The 18,699-nt window shown below is 33.1% G+C and overlaps 2 protein-coding genes and 2 long non-coding RNA genes across 4 annotated transcripts; 3 read left to right on the top strand and 1 right to left on the bottom strand.

Moving 5' to 3' along the window:
• Positions 1-10: 10 nt before the first annotated feature.
• On the bottom strand, positions 11-1,473 carry LOC149093842 (uncharacterized). The gene is made up of 3 exons (XR_016199055.1): positions 850-1,473; positions 582-784; positions 11-513 (listed from the first exon to the last, which is right to left on the bottom strand). It is a non-coding gene; the product is annotated as an uncharacterized LOC149093842 (long non-coding RNA).
• Positions 1,465-3,154, top strand: LOC107359444 (uncharacterized). Its single transcript, XR_001568101.3, has 3 exons — positions 1,465-1,902; positions 2,364-2,439; positions 2,562-3,154. It is a non-coding gene; the product is annotated as an uncharacterized LOC107359444 (long non-coding RNA).
• Positions 3,155-5,565: 2,411 nt separating this feature from the next.
• LOC107365356 (uncharacterized) lies at positions 5,566-7,602 on the top strand. The gene is made up of 4 exons (XM_015932878.3): positions 5,566-6,829; positions 6,901-6,972; positions 7,038-7,130; positions 7,207-7,602. The coding sequence occupies exons 1-4, from the start codon at positions 5,768-5,770 to the stop codon at positions 7,264-7,266; spliced, it is 1,287 nt and encodes a 428-aa protein (XP_015788364.2). The 5' UTR covers positions 5,566-5,767; the 3' UTR covers positions 7,267-7,602.
• Positions 7,603-16,561: 8,959 nt separating this feature from the next.
• On the top strand, positions 16,562-18,548 carry LOC107359447 (uncharacterized). The gene is made up of 4 exons (XM_015925921.3): positions 16,562-17,853; positions 17,918-17,989; positions 18,055-18,147; positions 18,220-18,548. Exons 1-4 carry the CDS (start codon positions 16,792-16,794, stop codon positions 18,277-18,279), a joined length of 1,287 nt encoding a protein of 428 aa, XP_015781407.2. The 5' UTR covers positions 16,562-16,791; the 3' UTR covers positions 18,280-18,548.
• Positions 18,549-18,699: the final 151 nt, after the last annotated feature.

Here is an 18,699-nt window from a genome sequence, read left to right as displayed (position 1 = left end):
ATATAAAAAATGCAATAATCAATCAACGATTGGGTTTTAATTTTGTTTTGGCAATTGTCTTCCGAAATGAACAACTTTAATTGATTATTGGTTGAAAAATGATGGAAAAGTCTGGAAACAGTTGAAATTGAATATGATATTTCCGTGAATACGTCAATCAACATCAGATTTAAGTTATCTGATGAAATGAAATTGTCGATATTTGATCCTTTTAGATGCCAATTGGTATGCAAGGTATGATTTGAATAAAATACCAAAAAAACGCAAAAATTGTGATAATTGGCATCGTATTTTCAGTAGAAATGTAATTTCAACAAACATGTTTGAGCAGATCAATTCTGGCGTAGCCGTAAGCTTATCTGTTTTCACTTTTCCATGAATCTAATCCTCTTCCTTTTCCCTTCATCAGGCTCAGTTCTTATCATCATTAAATATTTCTTTAATAATTTTTCGTCCTCCATCATATCCATCAAAAGACCATGTGATGAGCTTTCTCGATCGAAGTGCAAGTTGCTATTTTAAAATTGAAATCCCAAAATCGATTAAAACGTAATAACCGCTTTGCTTATTTTGATCCTTACTCTCATCTATTTGCCATTCAATTGGTGTTGATACGGGGATGATCATCAGGCAGTTTTTCAGTTAATTAGTTGATCATCAAACTGAAGCTGTAAACTTTTGCTTTAAGTGAATTTAAGGTGTTGATGGCTCAGTTTACACTTTCTTTGCTTTACAAGCTTTTTGTCTTGTTTTTTGTTCTTCTTCTTGCTCCTTTAATTCAATCCTGTAACATCAATCGGCCAATTATTAAGGCATTATTTACGATAATCAGTAAAAAAGTTGACTTACCAAGTAATCTTTGAGTTTCAGTTTCACCTTCAACCTTTTCTGTTCATCTTTTCATCCAATTGTGGCTTAATTAAAGACCAATCTTGAAATAGAATCTTTAACTTGACTAAAACAAACTTCAATCAGCTTTCAGTTACCATGTGTTGACAAAAAAATAAATAAGTAAAGTTGATTAACATTCGAAACAAACATATTCTAATTCTCAATTCAGCTTCATTGATTAGCATGACATTCAAAGGCAACATCAATTGTTACACCAATCTGACAGTCATTGTAGTTCCATTGTGTTCACACAATCAACAAATATTTCAAGTCTTTCATGATGATCCACATTGACTCATTAGATGATCCATTAATACAATTAGACACATTGTTGTAGCTTTTTGTGTTTACATCAAGGAATGCAAACACCAACTACTAAACTATTTCATTTAATTTATTCAATTTAAAATTTATCTATTATGTTGATTTTCAAACAAAAGCTAATGACTTAAAACAGTAGCAACAAATTAAATTAAAAGTGAAAATTACGGTAATTAGTTGATAAAAATTAAACAAAAGCCTAACAATGTTGAAAAATTTAACCAAAAACGTGGGCTTATCAACCGTTAGTCATCAAAGTATCTTTTAAGATCAGCCTAGATTAGAATCAATTACGTATCTTTTACTAGCAATATGAGTCCTAATCAAAGATTATCTTACTATCCTAATCCATTTTTCGGATACTGTTTACAAATCTAAAAGGGTTGATGTCCTAAAGACTTTAATTTTTTAAATTGATGTTTAGTGACAAAAAATGGTTATCAAATTCAGTCTCTTTTTTATGTTGCTGTTTTGATTGATCTTGGAGATGTTGATGGATTGGTTTAATTCCTGTTGCAGGTTGATGCCATGAGATGAATAAAAATGAATCCGAAACCGTCAACCTAATATTTGGTGGAAAAGTGTAAAAGAAAGTGAAATCTTATTCTTTAAGCGTAAGCCTAATCTTATTTTCTTACTTTATTGGAAGATTTTTCTGGTCAAAGATCATCTATTAAAGACTAATTTAAGGTAAGTTAACCAGATATCATCTAAATAATGATAATAATCCTCATCAAAACTAAGCTAATCATGATCAACAACATCATCACCGCCATCATTTAAACATATAATCTGATTTGTTTTAAGGTTATTCAGCAAGGTGTTCATCAAATTGAAGAGATGAAAATAATGAATTGTCAGCCATTTTGTCTTAAATTAACGCACTTTATTTTAGTTAAGAGTAATTGGTTAAAAATTTTGAAAAACAATCCTCAACTTGATTATGATTACTTAGGATGATTGAAAATTAAAATGATTCTAAATTGTTTGAATACCCAATCATTCAGATTCATAATCATTTTGTTCTTTTTTTCTCTCCCAGTTTGCTCCATTAATTACATTATTGGTACAATTACCATTTATTTAAAGGCTTGATTGTTAAAGATGAGAATTATTTTAATTAGATTCTCCCTGCTTTCTTGATTGATTAGGATTGAATCATTAAAAGTGGCCATTAATGATGCAAATGTAAACCTAACCCGGTCTGTGTAATAACTCAAAACAAAAGTAAGTTCAATCTTTAAATAGCTTTTCATGTTGACTATTTTTTTGATAACTTGATGAACATATTTTAATTTTTCTTATTTTTTTCTTCTTGATATTGCAATTGACTTTTTTCACTGGATCAGACTTGCTCAATGATTGCATGATGGAAAGTTATATGACTATTTGGCTGGAATCGATGAAAAAAATTGAATCTTATGGACAAACAAATTAACAGCACCAACAACAATCAAGCTGAAGCTGGAAACATAAAGGAAAAGCTAATTGATTGGAGCAAAAATCAAAGTGAATAGTTGATTGTCAACTATTGTTTTGTTCACCATTAATGGCATCTTCATCATAATCAAGGGTTGAAATACACTATCAAAAACGAAAAAAGTCAACTCTTCTAATTATAGAGTTGTATGATTAATTTACTGTAATGGTACACAATCATTGCCAGTTGATAACTTGATTATTGTTTTTAGTGTAATTCAATGAAATTACCTTTCTCATGTTTAACAATGTCAATAACACATCTTAATCTATAATTGACAATTACATGGTACAAATGGCAAAGCAATAACAATTAGATGAGAAAGCTCTCAAGGATTAATGGATAAAAAAACAGTAACAAGGAGAAACCAAAAAATCAATCAAACATGGTATAATAAGGAATCAACCGGATTGGCCCTGCATACAAACATTTAATCTGATTAAATAATCAATTGAGATTTAATTTTGACCATCTTGGAGTCATTGTTACCTTTAACATTTGAGCTATTTTCAGTGGTTCATCATCATTACTGGCACAACTCCGTCAACGTGAACGATTCAAAAGGTGGAAGCAATTCTCAGAGAAAGTTGAAGCAATTTAATGCGTTAATTTATATAAATAATACATCGATTGGTTTTAAAGTTATCTTTACATTAGCTGATTGGTTGTTTGCTGAAGGACCAGAAAATTCATGATTGGAAAGTGCATCTCAATTAGTGGAGGAATCATTTTCCCATCATTTGTATTAGCTCGTGCTGAATTATCTCAAGAATTAATTTGGTATCAACAACTGGATTTGAATTATTTCATTTTGATTACCAATCAAGAGGTTAATAAATCCAGGAACATTAATATTGCTCCAATCAAGCCAACACTAAACAAAGCAATACAGATGTCTATTCAGATTAACCCTGTAATGATCAATACACCGGTGGAATAACTGATTCACTTTCAGCTGATTTACCATCTTAATCACGTTACTCGATACCCATCTTTAATAAACCATAACAAACCTAATTAACTTACAGACATAATTAACAGTTTATGAGTTGATTGGTAAAAGTGTCACAAATTGTCTCACAAATGTTAATTAGTAAGCAAATTAGACACTTAATTAATCAATAATTAACAATCTTCAATATACCAAAAATGTAGTTATTAGGTTTTTTGTATTGTAAGTAATAGTGAGTATTGTTTCCTCAATTTGCTTTCACTGTCTTACAATTAACAGGCAACTTGAATGGTTATGCCAATTTTAATTGATTACTGGGACACAAACCAAGTGTTAATCTTGTATTTACGGAAGTTAATCATCGGAAATTTTTCACTTTTTTTCATCGATCAAGTTCATTTGTTGTTGATTAAAAATGATGTCAATCATGGTTGTATTGACAAACAAGATTATCATTGAAATGAACATCTAAATTGTTGCATTGAAATGTAACATAAACCAGAAGGTAATCAGCTACTTGAAACCTAAATCATAAACTATGATTTCAGGTCTTTTGAAATCAATTAGAGTTGAACAATTGAATTGATGTTTGTCACGCAAATTTGATCAATCTGGTAAATTGTTGGATTGGAAATGGTATTCAATTGATAGCCTGCTTTTACTCACCTTTAACTAACCAGCTTTTCAATGAAAAATTTAAAATTGTTGATTAGTTTTTCAATTTATTCAATTTAGTATTAAACATTTGCTTCCTTCAAGTTTCACATGAGAATCAATCAAATATAAAACTGTCATCATTGAGGCAAGTAATGATGATTATAATGAATAATTTTACAGTTGATTGGTTAATTTGTTATTTACACTTTATCACCTTCAATCTTATTGGGTTACATCTGAAAATTTGTCAGACACTTTTGTTAAATCAAATAGTTGACTGAATTGGAGTGAAATGGCTTCTCATTATAATCTGAAATCTATCAATAGATTAACATTTAAGGTTACAGTGTTATTAATGTTCATTCAACATGATTAAATCATAATGAATACTTGGTATGATAGATGTACTTTTTAACTGAGATTGACATTTCAACAAGTCTATAATAACACTTGAATAATTATCACTTGAATTGCCATTAAAATCCTCAACTCTGATTATTTCAGCTTTTTTTGAAAAATATTGTTACATTCATAACACTCATATAATGGTGATTATTGACTGAATATGTTGATGTTGAGATTCATTTCTCAGACCAAACAAGTATTCATTCAAGGATCCAAATTTTTTGTTATTCAGTTGATTTTTCATCAAATCTGATTGTAATTTCAATTGTAAAAATTGCTGATCAATACTCAATCAATTAGACTCAGAGGCTATCCAGAGTTGTTAAGTCTGCAGCTTTTTGCTTTAACATCCCGATGACCACATTACTGAAGCTTGGTCTTGCATGTTATATGCATTGTATATGCTAGTCGATTTAAGGTCCAACAGGTTTAATGATTTATGCCACTTAGATAATTATTTACTCCATCATTAGTTGGTATGGCCTGAAACAAAAGACATCATCGATTGCCTCATAATCTCACAGCTTCAATATGAAGGTTTTTTGTACCAATGATGATTGTGACTTTTGTCATGCGATTTTTGTTTTCTTCAGCTTCTTTATCAAATCAAGGTGATTGAAAGGCATTGATTGATTCAAGCAACCTGAATCCCATTTGATTTTTGATTAAGCAACAGGCTTTTATAATAAAAAAATTAACTATATTCCCTGGGAATCGGTTAATAGTGAAAATAATGTAAAAATTTATATTGAATTGTCGTTAATGAAAACATATTTAACCAATAATCGAAGCAACTCTTTGGGTTTAAGTCTATTCGTACTCATTATGCGTAGGAATAGCGTCTCTTAACCATTTTCATTGTTTTCATGCTTTTGTTTTGTTTTCGTCGCTGTCTTGTAAACTATGTCGTTACTTATCAAGGTTAATTATTTGTTGATTGCCTCGTCTCAGTTACAATTATTGATATTCTTAATGAAAACTAAGCTAACCATGTTAATATTTAATCGGAAATCTCGTGTTAATTGGATGGATGTTTATCGCTGATGAACAAAATTTGAATAATGGAGGAAGCAATTGAGGCTCAACCGACTCAACGAGATTTGGTCAAACGTTTTAAATATTTGATTGGCTTACCTGATGAAGTTGATGCTGATGAATATGCTGGTAAAGCGATTACAATTATGGAAAAATGTGCTCGTAGCTTACTCATTACTCGACGAGGATACCACCAGTCACGCCGTGATTACCAGTTTGAAGACTATACTTGGAAAAATAGTTTAGGTCGTGCAATACTCATATTTGTCGGTTTAAGGATAACCATAATTGCTATTGTGCCAGCTGATAATCAACTGGTCACCGTCTTCTTGGGCAATCCATTTCATGGAAAATCATATTCACAAGAAGTCGCCCTTTTGACTTTGTTATTGCTCACAGTGTTGAGTATACTACGTGAAGTAGCCATTTACATTGAAGACGCTGGTTATATCATGGATTTGCAGTTCCTAAGAATCATCCAAATATATGGATTTGACCATAAGCTATTGTTTCTTACACCTAAACAGTGCAAAGCTATGAAGCCTGTATTAATTTTTCACGTTGTTAACTGGACTCGCATGTTGAGGTTCAATAAATTTGCTAATGGCGTCATTATGCTAAGCTTTCGTCTCTTTGATCCGCTCTTCTACTCAAATCCAGTTTATTTTATAACAAGTGTTTTCTGGATCGTTATGGAAACATTTGCTGCTCGGATGTCATTCACGGCTCTACTCAATGTTGGTGGCCATACAATTGTAATGGTTCCCTGGTATATCTTTCGGTTGAGGAGTGTTCATGAAATGGTGGTTAAAGTCAACTCTATGGACAGAATAAGTGAATCTCGCCTCAAGCATCTAACCCGTTCTTTGTTATTCTATTTAAATTGTTATGATAAAATAATGAAAGACTGTAGATATCTATTCTTCTATTGTATATTTTTCGTCTCCTTTTTGGCTGATACAGTCATCTTCATGGCGATTGTCTCATCCTATCCTTCACATATAATTGGTACATTTTATTTCGCTGGTTTCTTTTGTATCACTGCAATTGGATCTGTAATCTACTTTGCCGGTGAATTTGTTGACCGTGTAAGTAATTCAACTCTAGAAAGAGCTCAGCTTGGAAACAATATTAGTTCTAATTTAACCAATCTTTACAGCCAAATATTATTCATGGTCTTTTAACCAAGATCATTCACAAATGTCAAGCCGGTTACGAGGAAAAATTAAATGTAAGTATTGAACTTTTATATTTCAATATGTTTAACAATTTATGAAACAATTTAAACGACAATAGATGCATAAAGTATTGGATCGGATCGCAATTTATGGAACCGGAGCCAGAATTGGTGATGTCATTAATAAAATCGAAAGGGATCTGTTTGTTTTCGTAAGTTTTACACCATTGCTTAAAGAACCTAAATTCCCTTACTTCTTTCTAATGACCATTTTTGATTTTCTTACAGTATATTCTGGAAAATGCCAGTACAGTTATGCTACTTATTTGTAATATAAGAACGGCTTAATAATTGTGAATGGATTGAAAAAATTGAGCTAATACATACTGATAAGGAAAGCTCCCAAACGCTACATGAGTTTTCAATACATTTTGACCTCAAAATATTCGAATGGGTCAGATAAGAACCTCTGTCAAGTCTTTCGTTTCGCAAATGCCCCTTGCAAAAAATACAGGGTGTCCAAGTTTCAATTTTTGCACAGGTTAAGGCTATTTAATGCAATGTACATCCATTAGCAATATTGTCAGACCCCGGATTTGGATTGCTCAATTTAATGTCAGACCCGGGATTCTTAGAATAAATAAAACAAAGAAATAAACTATGATTTTTTATAAATTAAGATAATAGGAAGCCAATTTATCCAGAATAGAGATTTGCATGAGAATCGATAAGTTTTATTTTATGATTGAAGAATTGCCAGAGAATCTTAATCTTAATTGTGGTCTTGATGTTAACGAAAAGGATTATAAATGTAAAGTTTCCTACAAGTGTGAAAAATCTTTTAAAAAGTTTAAAATGTTGCTAAACATATGAGGGAATGTTCAGACGAACAAAATTGCTTAAAAGTGCGTTTGGTGGAATATTAGCTGTATATTATTTACCAGTAAAATAAAGTTGAAGTATTGCACTACTTATGTTAGATTTCGACTTGATTTATAAAGTTAAACACTCACTTGAGTAGTCTTATTAAGTCCTTTTTTGGAACGACTTGGTTTTTCTGGAAAAAGTTGGTTTTTCTGGACCAGTCCGCTTCTAGGACAAACGAACTGTCCGCTTCTGAACCAAGAGGAATATCGTCATACGGTATTAGTTTTTTCAATGTTGCAGTGTGGCTATCTCAATACCATTATACAGTGACTCTGGTTCCGCTTTGTTTACATCGGTAAAAAGTGCGATTTCAATCACATTCTAAAGTAATCTCTAGTCTTTATCACCATTAACGTGCCTTCATCTTCACCATTCATTGTTCAATTTAGTTTATTTTTTTTTGTTAAAATTAACATTAATTTTTCAACTATGCCAACTCGTGGGTAAGTACTTTTTAATTTAATTCACTTTTGACCTTTTAATAACCTTTGTTTTTCTCTATTAGTCAATCATCACTTCTACTAATTCATCTCCGCAATGAAATGGCCGAGAAGGACCAGTTCATTTAATACATCGACCACCGATGTAAAGGGGCTTTTGGTTTACCTACTGCAGAGTTTCAGGAGCGATATATGGATTGGGTCGAGAGGCAAGTTCGAGAACTCGAACTAAGAGGCGAACTCCAATCGGGGCCTATAATTTTGTATTAATTTTCATTTGCATTTTTTCATCAAAAAAGTTTTCATTTTTTTCGGGAAAAACGATACCGTATGACGGTATCATTGTCCTAGAAGCGGACTGGTCCAGATAAACCAACTCGTTCTAAAAAAGGACTTTATAAGACTATTCACTCGAGTTAGAAGAATCTTCATTTGATATAATTGGATGAGACTTTATTTCACACTGAGTAACATATTGTTATACCTTTTGATAAAGATTATATTTAATAGAAGAATGATGATTGTAAGTTATGCTATTCTCGAAATATTGAGACTCAGAGTTTTAAGACCAATGACCAAAATCAAGAGAACCGTTGATAAAATGAAAAAAGTATTCAATCGATGATGTGTACAAACAATTTTTACGGACAAAAAATAAGTTTCAGTTGCAAAAATCAGCTGTTGAATTTGTTTCAAACATTAACCTTTTGAGGGCTAACTGTGATGATAAAAATGTCTGGAATACCGATCAATATAGATTCAATTATGAGTTAGTCTCGGGTCGAACCTTGATGATCAGGGCGACTTGACAAGATACTTTGGCAATAGTGAAAGGTTTAGTTCTCTAACTCACTCATATACAATTCAAGTACTGATTTCAAATTCAATTTTAATTAGACCCAAGCACCCATTTTCATCTGTCTCCAAAACCTTCTGGTGCCTTTGGACCACGAGTTCAGCAACAAGTCGATCAAAATAAACCTTGAAATATTGTTACATTAAATAAAATATAAACTCAAAGATGAATGAAAATAAACTTAAGGTTTAATTTAAGAAGTCAAAGTAAAAACAAGGTTACAACTAAAAGGGCATTCAAAACGCATGAGCAATGACAATAATTGAATGTTATTGTTTTGTAAGTTGTTTTCTTAGGTTAATTGTTAGTTATATTAGAAAAGAATGATTGTTTAACTCGTACAAGGTTTATAAATTTAAAAAGAAGTTACATATAAACTGGAAATTACTTTGGATGGAATTATGTTTTAGAATAATATAATTATGAATAGAACACTGTATAAATGATGAATATGCGCCTTGGAGTAATTGAATTGTACGAAGTTATTGGTAAGGTTGACGGTCAGTTAATACTCAAGTCTTGTTGGTAGAAGGAATTAGAACAGTTTATTCATTATGAATAATTTTTGCAGTGATTTGGATCTTCTTTTTGGAAATGGGCAATCTCCTCGTTTTACTAAGGCAGCAACAAAGAACCTTATGAGAATAAGTGCTGAGGAAAAACCAGATTTTACAGCTTTACGAACTGGTACCCGAGGATTTGGATTACACAGTGCCGCAAGTTTCTATTATGGCGGATAAACAACCGAATGCATCAGCTATCGCTTGTGCTGGATCTAATTGAGCAATTGGTAGATTTATAAGGTATAATATTTAATGTTATTACAATGTTATTTCAATAAACAAGACACATGTATAATAGGAATAAAAGATTCGGGATCCAGTTCCACTGACTGAAATTTCTGCCTCCAGAGTTTCATAAAAATAAGCATACCAATCTAGTCCATAAAATAGTCACAAATAATGATGTTGTTATTTCCACTTAAATCACTAGTATCTAGTCCGAAAATCTTGCATGTATGTTAGGTTGTTGATTCCACTTAAATCACTTCTTTCTAGTCAGATTTAGAGTTGTAAAGCTACTGTTGAGTTTAAAATTGTCACTTTTAACTCGTCCCTTTGGTTAGTTGAATTCAGGTAATCTTAGGGGTACGTGTTAATTGAAAGAAAACAATCTAGTCAGTATTTTAATAGAAGATGAAACATCACTTTTTAAACACATTTTAAACATTATAAAGGTAAATCACTCCTTTGCCGGGCAGGGCTTCCGCTGGGTCCAAGATTTGCGACCAAACAAAGAAAATGTCGGCCATTTTATGCAGAGTGAGGGAGAATATCTTCTCCCTACCGAAATGGGAGACCCAGCGAAAACCAACCAATTGTGGCCTTTCCCTACCTACTGGAGGTAGGGCGAGGTAGGAGCACAAAAAACCAGTTTTAACAAGTTTTCCTCCAACTTTTTTTGACAGTGAAAGTTTCCAGTTTATAACAAAAAGTTGTTTCGAACATTTGACCGTGACCTGTGTTAAAGCGCGCTGGAATAACATAACATTATGTATAATTTGAGGATATTTTTCTTCTAATAAATGTTGGGGTATATTGGGGTATGTTGGGGATATTGGGGTATGTTGGGGTATGTTGGGGTATGTTGGGGTATGTTGGGGTATGTTGGGGTATGTTGGGGTATGTTGGGGTATGTCGGGGGATGTTGGGGTAAGTTTGGGATATGTTGGGGGATGTTGGGGTAAGTTTGGGGTATGTGGGGTGAGTTTGGAATATATTGGGGTAAGTTTGGGATATGTTGGGATATGTTGGGGTATGTTGGGGTATGTTGGGGTATGTTGGGGTATGTTGGGGTATGTTGGGGGATGTTGGGGTATGTTGGGGGATGTTGGGGGATGTTCAAAAATGTGAAAGTATTTTGCACTTTACGCTAATTCGGTCAGTTAATGTTTAAGGTTTGTTCGTAAAAGAACATAGGATAGTCTATTCATTATGAAAACTTTTTGCTCTGGTCTAGATTTTCTTTTTTGGGAATTGTAAGCGTACTGCGGAAACAACAAAGAAACTTTTGAGAGTAAGTGCTGAGGAAAAACCAGATTTTACAGCTTTCAACGAGCTGGTACCCGAGGATTGGGATTACACAGTGCCGCAAGTTTCTATTGTGGCGGATAAACAACCGAATGCATCAGCTATCGCTTGTTTTGACAGTGAAAGTTTCCAGTTTGTAACAAAGTGTTGTTACGAACTTTCGACCGTGACCTGTGTTAAAGCGCGCTGGAATAACATAACATTATGTATAATTTGAGGATATTTTTCTTTTAATAAAGCTCGTTATTCTGTGGAAAATTTAACTACCGATTTGGAAAAGATTGCCGCCTTTTTGAAAACTTTAGGGTCTGATATTCTGAAGTTATTTATTGGAGACTTTAACGCTTACCACCAGTCTTGGTCCAGATAAGAGTGTCTTAACCGCTACAAGAAACAAAAAGGTGATGATAGCTGTAATGTGACTGAAATATATGTTTTAAATCCATTTCAGTCTAGTGATGTTTTTGGTGCAAAAGCAACGGTTTGTGGCCTTATTTTCGGATGCAGAGCATTCAAAGAAGGTATCGTTAGTTGCAAAATGGAATTAAATAGTTCCTCTGATCACAAGCTCATTCGAATAACCATTAATAACGATAAATTGTTGGCGTATGCAAGCGATAAGACCACAAGATTGGACATGAGTCGGTACATAGCCATGAATGGATTTTGGTTTGTCAGTGTGCCTGAGAAAACAGACACGGCCAGCGAAGGAAGTAATCCTAAACGGCATAACGCTCGACATCGAAAAGACGGTCAAATAGATGTTCCTGGAGTACCTGGTGTTGCTTCAGGCTTACGTATGCCAGATTCCGCTAATTGGCCAAAACATTAATACTTGTAATACATGATTGAATATTCAATTTATAAAGAATTGGATGAAATGATAAGAAGAAAAATGTAAAGAGATGAGAGATGAGAGATAAGAAAAAAAGAAAAGAAGATTAAATTCGATGTCAAATCCTCTTACTTGTTAGTTCAATCTTAAATTTGTTTGCTTCTCTTTCTTTCCCTTTTGCTCAATCTAAATTCTGGACAATTTAATCAACCAATATGTGTTATATATATATAATATATTGTTCTCTCTCTCTCTCTCTTTTGTATTGATTGTGAACATCTAAAAAATCTGAATTACTTATTATCTGTGTTCAGGTGTTATTCGATTTACGTCTCTCATATATCAACTTAAATAAAATGATTGACCCACAATTGATACACAGGCTTGATTATAATTAAAGTTATTGAGAGCCTGATCTCAGATTTAAGTAGTCAGCCTCTATTCCTCATCCCTGAAGAGACCTTACCTGCCCATTCAGCCCCTCAAGCGCCATAGCTTATTCAAAGTTGTGTAGAGCGCGAAGAGTGTGAAGTTTTTGCTTAATTTTGGAGCCATATTATGCTGGCTATTAGTAATTAAATCTATATGAGAGTTATCAAATTACATCAAGGCCTTCAAATGAACTCTGAAGGCCAAAAGTCAAAATTCCGAAAAATGACCTTTGATGCCCATGATTAAGTTTCAACTCTTCCAAATGCTCTTAATCATGCTTCAAATATGCAGTTGCTAAGCGTATTTGTTAATGAGATATCATAGTTGCAGAAAATTGAATTTGCACAAAATTTTGATTTTTTTGTGATTTGGGCCCAATTTCGATTACTATTAGTGTTGTAATGACGAATATTTATGAGAGTTGTCAATTTAGATCAAAGAATTTCAAACGAGCTTTACTTGACCTCTAAAGGTCAAAGATCAAAATCCCGAAAAATGACCTCCGATGGCCGCGATGGTCCAATCAATTCATCTACACAAGTTTTTAACATTCTATACAAAATTTGAAGATATTCGGACAAGTCATTTATGCGCTAGCCGTGACGAAAGAAATCAAAAAGTGGTTTTCAAAATGGCTAAGCTGAGTTAAAATCTTCACTTCGTTTCACTACGCTCCGATAATTATGACGAATAAAGTTGCTGAGAGAATGAACATAAACGAATCGGATTTGCTTGACTCAAGCTTTGCATATCCAACTTTGTTAGGTTAAGATTTTCTTTCAATGGATAAATTAACAATGGATTGAATTCCATGTTAACTTTGAAATTCCAATCTTCCACAAAATGTAATGTGTTTGTGCATTTTATGTTATGAGGGTGGTAAGTATAATTATTAATCTTGAAGGAAACGTTTGCTGGTATTGAGAAAACAAATTGAGGGTATTGATGAAGTGCATTCAAGAGCTCAATTGAAGTTCACGTACAATAGATAAATGTCTTTTAACGAATTTTATTTGAACTGTGTTTGGAGTAGGTAGTGACCCGTCAACACAATGCGCTGTCACCCACAAATTAGTTTCAATAAGATTTTGTTTTGAACAGTTTCGTTCTCGAGAATTTAGATTAAAATAGGGATAGTTAATCATTTGTTTATGAATTTCTACGGTGCAGTCCAAGTTTTTGCCAAAAGGATCTCTTTTGGTCCAGCATAGATTGAATTACAATTTTGTGTCTCGTTTCTCTGACAAGGTTACCTCGCGAACTGCCTAACGCGGATTTTTTCAACACAACAAAATATTTTTGAGTAAGCAAAAAGAAGTAGAAATAACTTTATTGCAGCGGCCCATACAGGGTTTTAATGGTAGTGTGTTGAGTTTAAAAAGAATATATGTTTGTTCCAAGCATGTTTGCCCATCCTAGTGAATAGTGGAGCACGAAATTGGTTATGTATGAGGGCATGTAACTTAATGATAGTTTTTCTATCATGAAGTGGACATGGCATTGAATCCAGAATAACTCTTTCAGTAAACTTTTTAGCAAACTTTTTCCATTGACGAAAAATAAACGTCCAAGGGCTGGATTAGAGATGTTGCACCAGCAGGAATTACTTTGAGCAGAATTTCTTTACCATCAATAGCAAGATTTTCTTGGTTATGAAGAGAAAATGAGTCAACAATAAGGCAACATTTTCTATCAATATTTGAAGCCAAGCAATTTTGTTTCCATTGCTCAAGCACCTGTCTAATAATCTTTCCTGATTTGGTACAAGTAACAAACACGTTTGGTGGCTTACATCTTTTCAAATCTCGCAGCACATTGGGACTAAATTTACCACCATTTGGGTTCTTGTAGAATTATCATCAACGGTGAAAAGAGCCTACCATCCATGGTTATTATCGGCTGCACTGTATATGAATGTGGAATAGCATTGGATGACCGAACGCCGACGACAGTGTCTCTTTCACCGTGATCCGAGAGAGTTCTTTGTCGGTGAAGCTCATAATTAAACCCTGATTAATCGGTATTATAAACTTCTTCAACAGTGTAATTCTGAAGTACATTATCACTTATATCCAATACAAAAGAGACAGCGTTGTCTGCTACCTTTTTTATCTAATTCATGTTCATAAGTAACAAAAATCGTTACTTTTCTAGCAACAATTTTGTGTTTCTTGAATTCTAATACCCAGGTATCACTGGCTTTGAACCCTTCAAGTTTCACCTTTTTGGCTTGTGTACAAGCCCAGCGCTTTAGGTCATTATCATGTACAGCTGCTAGGTTGTTTCTAGCTTCTTTATACTGCTTCCAGGTATGATCTGCGATCAGCTTCAATTTTTCCCTTTTGGTTCCTTGCTGGTCAAAATACTTTTCGTATCTATATAAATAGCTAGGTAAAATGCGTCCTCGTTGGGTGTTTAAATATTTTTCAATGGATAGATAACAGTTTACTACTGAGTAAAACCAAAAAGTTAACGATTTCGATAATGGAACATCTCAATATCAAGAGAGATTAGATCACTAATGATTGAGTAATAACCAATCAAAAGGGCTCATTTTCACCCGAACAGCCACTGTATTGCATGCTGTTTTCACCTGAACAAGTAAAATATTGATAAAGTTTCAAATTATTAGTTTGCTTCCTTGAATTAATGTTTAAATCTTTAATGTTTATTCTCGTCCACACTGTAGTCAAAGTTAACTTTTACTTTCTATTAAGCGCATCTTTTTCAATAATTAAATGTGTTGAAAAGTATCAATACACTCATCCACCGAAAAATTTTCCAAAAAGGCCAACAGGTTTAATGATTTATGCCAATTAGATAATTATTAGGGTGTTCGATAATGCTTTGACCTGAGGTAGTTTCTCTGAATTCTGATAAAGATTAACATTTTGACTTGATTCTCCGTACTTAATAACAAATATCTAACGAGTTTGGTCAGCATTGATCAACGTTTAGTCGAGTTATCAGGCCAAATTGCGTTCTGAAATCGATTTACGCCTGAATACTAGTAACTCAAAGGTCAAATATGACCTTCCTGTATTAAGAAGCGGCTCATTGTGCAAACATTTGAAATCTCCAAGCATTCAGCTATTAAATGAGGTAAAAAAGTCCGATTTTATCTAAAGGTCAGCCGTTTATGGTCATTTTGCGGATGCGCTACTGTAAATCGGTAATTTCTCTTTGAGTGACCACAAAAATCAAATGAAAATGCTGGCTTGCAAAATTTCTAATGCTAAACATTTTTTCATGATCTGTCCTTTGAAATCATAAAAAGTTTTAGCCTTTAATCCGCAATTTTCACCTGTTAAATCTGTTAATAAGATTTATCCATGCAGATTTGTGTTTAGTAAGCAAAGGAGTTTGATGAAGGTGCAAGTGTTGAATAGAAAAATTTCGCGAAAAATTTACGATCATGGACTGTCACTTTCCAATTCAATAAATAGAGTCCTGTTTATTAATATAACACTTTTAAACTTCATAAACTACGCGAAGAATGCGTTATTGCATCATTAAAAGAGAAAAGGGTACTTTTCAGAGAGAACCAAAAAATAGGCATGCCGACGGAATTTTTGAAAATCCTTTTAGATGGACTCTATATACTTCACAAAGAAGTGATTGAACTCTTTAGTTTGAAAAAATAATTTATTTTTCATATTGAGGTCAACACATTACCGAACACCCTAATATTTAATCCATTATTAGTTGATTTGGCCTGAAACAAAAGACATCATCGATTGCCTCATAATCTCACAGCTTCAATATGAAGGTTTTTTGTACCAATGATGATTGTGACTTTTGTCATGCGATTTTTGTTTTCTTCAGCTTCTTTATCAAATCAAGGTGATTGAAAGGCATTGATTGATTCAAGCAACCTGAATCCCATTTGATTTTTGATTAAGCAACAGGCTTTTATAATAAAAAAATTAACTATATTCCCTGGGAATCGGTTAATAGTGAAAATAATGTAAAAATTTATATTGAATTGTCGTTAATGAAAACATATTTAACCAATAATCGAAGCAACTCTTTGGGTTTAAGTCTATTCGTACTCATTATGCGTAGGAATAGCGTCTCTTAACCATTTTCATTGTTTTCATGCTTTTGTTTTGTTTTCGTCGCTGTCTTGTAAACTATGTCGTTACTTATCAAGGTTAATTATTTGTTGATTGCCTCGTCTCAGTTACAATTATTGATATTCTTAATGAAAACTAAGCTAACCATGTTAATATTTAATCGGAAATCTCGTGTTAATTGGATGGATGTTTATCGCTGATGAACAAAATTTGAATAATGGAGGAAGCAATTGAGGCTCAACCGACTCAACGAGATTTGGTCAAACGCTTTAAATATTTGATTGGTTTACCTGATGAAATTGATGCTGATGAATATGCTGGTAAAGCGATTACAATTATGGAAAAATGTGCTCGTAGTTTACTTATTACTCGACGAGGATACCACCAGTCACGCCGTGATTACCAGTTTGAAGACTATACTTGGAAAAATAGTTTAGGTCGTGCAATACTCATATTTGTCGGTTTGAGGATAACCATAATTGCTATTGTGCCAGCTGATAATCAACTGGTCACCGTCTTCTTGGGCAATCCATTTCATGGAAAATCATATTCACAAGAAGTCGCCCTTTTGACTTTGTTATTGCTCACAGTGTTGAGTATACTACGTGAAGTAGCCATTTACATTGAAGACGCTGGTTATATCATGGATTTGCAGTTCCTAAGAATCATCCAAATATATGGATTTGACCATAAGCTATTGTTTCTTACACCTAAACAGTGCAAAGCTATGAAGCCTGTATTAATTTTTCACGTTGTTAACTGGACTCGCATGTTGAGGTTCAATAAATTTGCTAATGGCGTCATTATGCTAAGCTTTCGTCTCTTTGATCCGCTCTTCTACTCAAATCCAGTTTATTTTATAACAAGTGTTTTCTGGATCGTTATGGAAACATTTGCTGCTCGGATGTCATTCACGGCTCTACTCAATGTTGGGGGACAATCTATTGTAATGGTTCCCTGGTATATCTTTCGGTTGAGGAGTGTTCATGAAATGGTGGTTAAAGTCAACTCTATGGACAGAATAAGTGAATCTCGCCTCAAGCATCTAACCCGTTCTTTGTTATTCTATTTAAATTGTTATGATAAAATAATGAAAGACTGTCGATATCTGGTCTTCTATTGTATATTTTTCGTCTCCTTTTTGGCTGATACAGTCATCTTCATGGCGATTGTCTCATCCTATCCTTCACATATAATTGGTACATTTTATTTCGCTGGTTTCTTTTGTATCACTGCAATTGGATCTGTTATCTACTTTGCCGGTGAATTTGTTGACCGTGTAAGTAATTCAAATTATAATAGCTTGGAACGAATATTAGTTCTAATTTAACCAATCTTTACAGCCAAATATTATTCATGGTCTTTTGACCAAGATCATTCACAAATGTCAAGCCGGTTACGAGGAAAAATTAAATGTAAGTATTGAACTTTTATATTTCAATATGTTTAACAATTTATGAAACAATTTAAACGACAATAGATGCATAAAGTATTGGATCGGATCGCAATTTATGGAACCGGAATCAGAATCGGCGATGTTATTAATAAAATCGAAAGGGATCTGTTTGTTTTCGTAAGTTTTACACCATTGGAATAAAAGAACCTAAATTCCATCATTTAATGTTTATTAATGATTTTCTTACAGTATATTCTGGAAAATGCCAGTACAGTAATGCTACTCATTTGTAATATAAGAACTGCTTAATAATTGTAAATGGACTGAAAAAATTGAAGCTAGTACATAACTAACAACTTGCAAGTAGTCGCATGGACAATGTACATGTTTTTATACTTTTAAGTTATTCATCAACTTTTCATAGCAAGGGTTTGTATTAGCAATTACAAACTGAGAATCGTTGACAATAAAGTTCACCTGCAATACAGCAAAACATAAGCATTCATATATTCAATATGCATGTATTAATAATAATATAACAATTTGGGTTGTAATATTTCAATCAATGTCGAATTTTCTCAGATTGATGGTTGATCTGTGATACAGTAGTTCATTTTTTCCGAGACTGTTGATAACTCGGTGATAAACGGTTGACTAGGTGAATTTTTGGCTGAAACTCTGGATTCAATTGAATTGAATCAAAATACAACAAAGTTGAAACTTTCAACT

This window comes from Tetranychus urticae, chromosome 2 (assembly GCF_039701765.1).
Source record: "Tetranychus urticae isolate SD_2017Ah chromosome 2, NJAU_TeUrti_SD_1.0, whole genome shotgun sequence".
NCBI classification, from domain to species: Eukaryota; Metazoa; Arthropoda; class Arachnida; order Trombidiformes; family Tetranychidae; genus Tetranychus; species Tetranychus urticae.
This window is presented reverse-complemented; position numbering and strand designations above follow the sequence as displayed.

What these genes read in the sequence shown, in the direction of transcription:
- LOC107359447 (XM_015925921.3), top strand. Translation starts at nt 16,792, where the DNA reads ATGGAGGAAGCAATTGAGGCTCAACCGACTCAACGAGATTTGGTCAAA. An exon ending in CCGGTGAATTTGTTGACCGT is followed by an intron (nt 17,854 to 17,917) that starts GTAAGTAATTCA and finishes CAATCTTTACAG; the next exon opens with CCAAATATTATTCATGGTCT. An exon ending in GTTACGAGGAAAAATTAAAT is followed by an intron (nt 17,990 to 18,054) that starts GTAAGTATTGAA and finishes AAACGACAATAG; the next exon opens with ATGCATAAAGTATTGGATCG.
- LOC107365356 (XM_015932878.3), top strand. Translation starts at nt 5,768, where the DNA reads ATGGAGGAAGCAATTGAGGCTCAACCGACTCAACGAGATTTGGTCAAA. An exon ending in CCGGTGAATTTGTTGACCGT is followed by an intron (nt 6,830 to 6,900) that starts GTAAGTAATTCA and finishes CAATCTTTACAG; the next exon opens with CCAAATATTATTCATGGTCT. An exon ending in AAAGGGATCTGTTTGTTTTC is followed by an intron (nt 7,131 to 7,206) that starts GTAAGTTTTACA and finishes ATTTTCTTACAG; the next exon opens with TATATTCTGGAAAATGCCAG.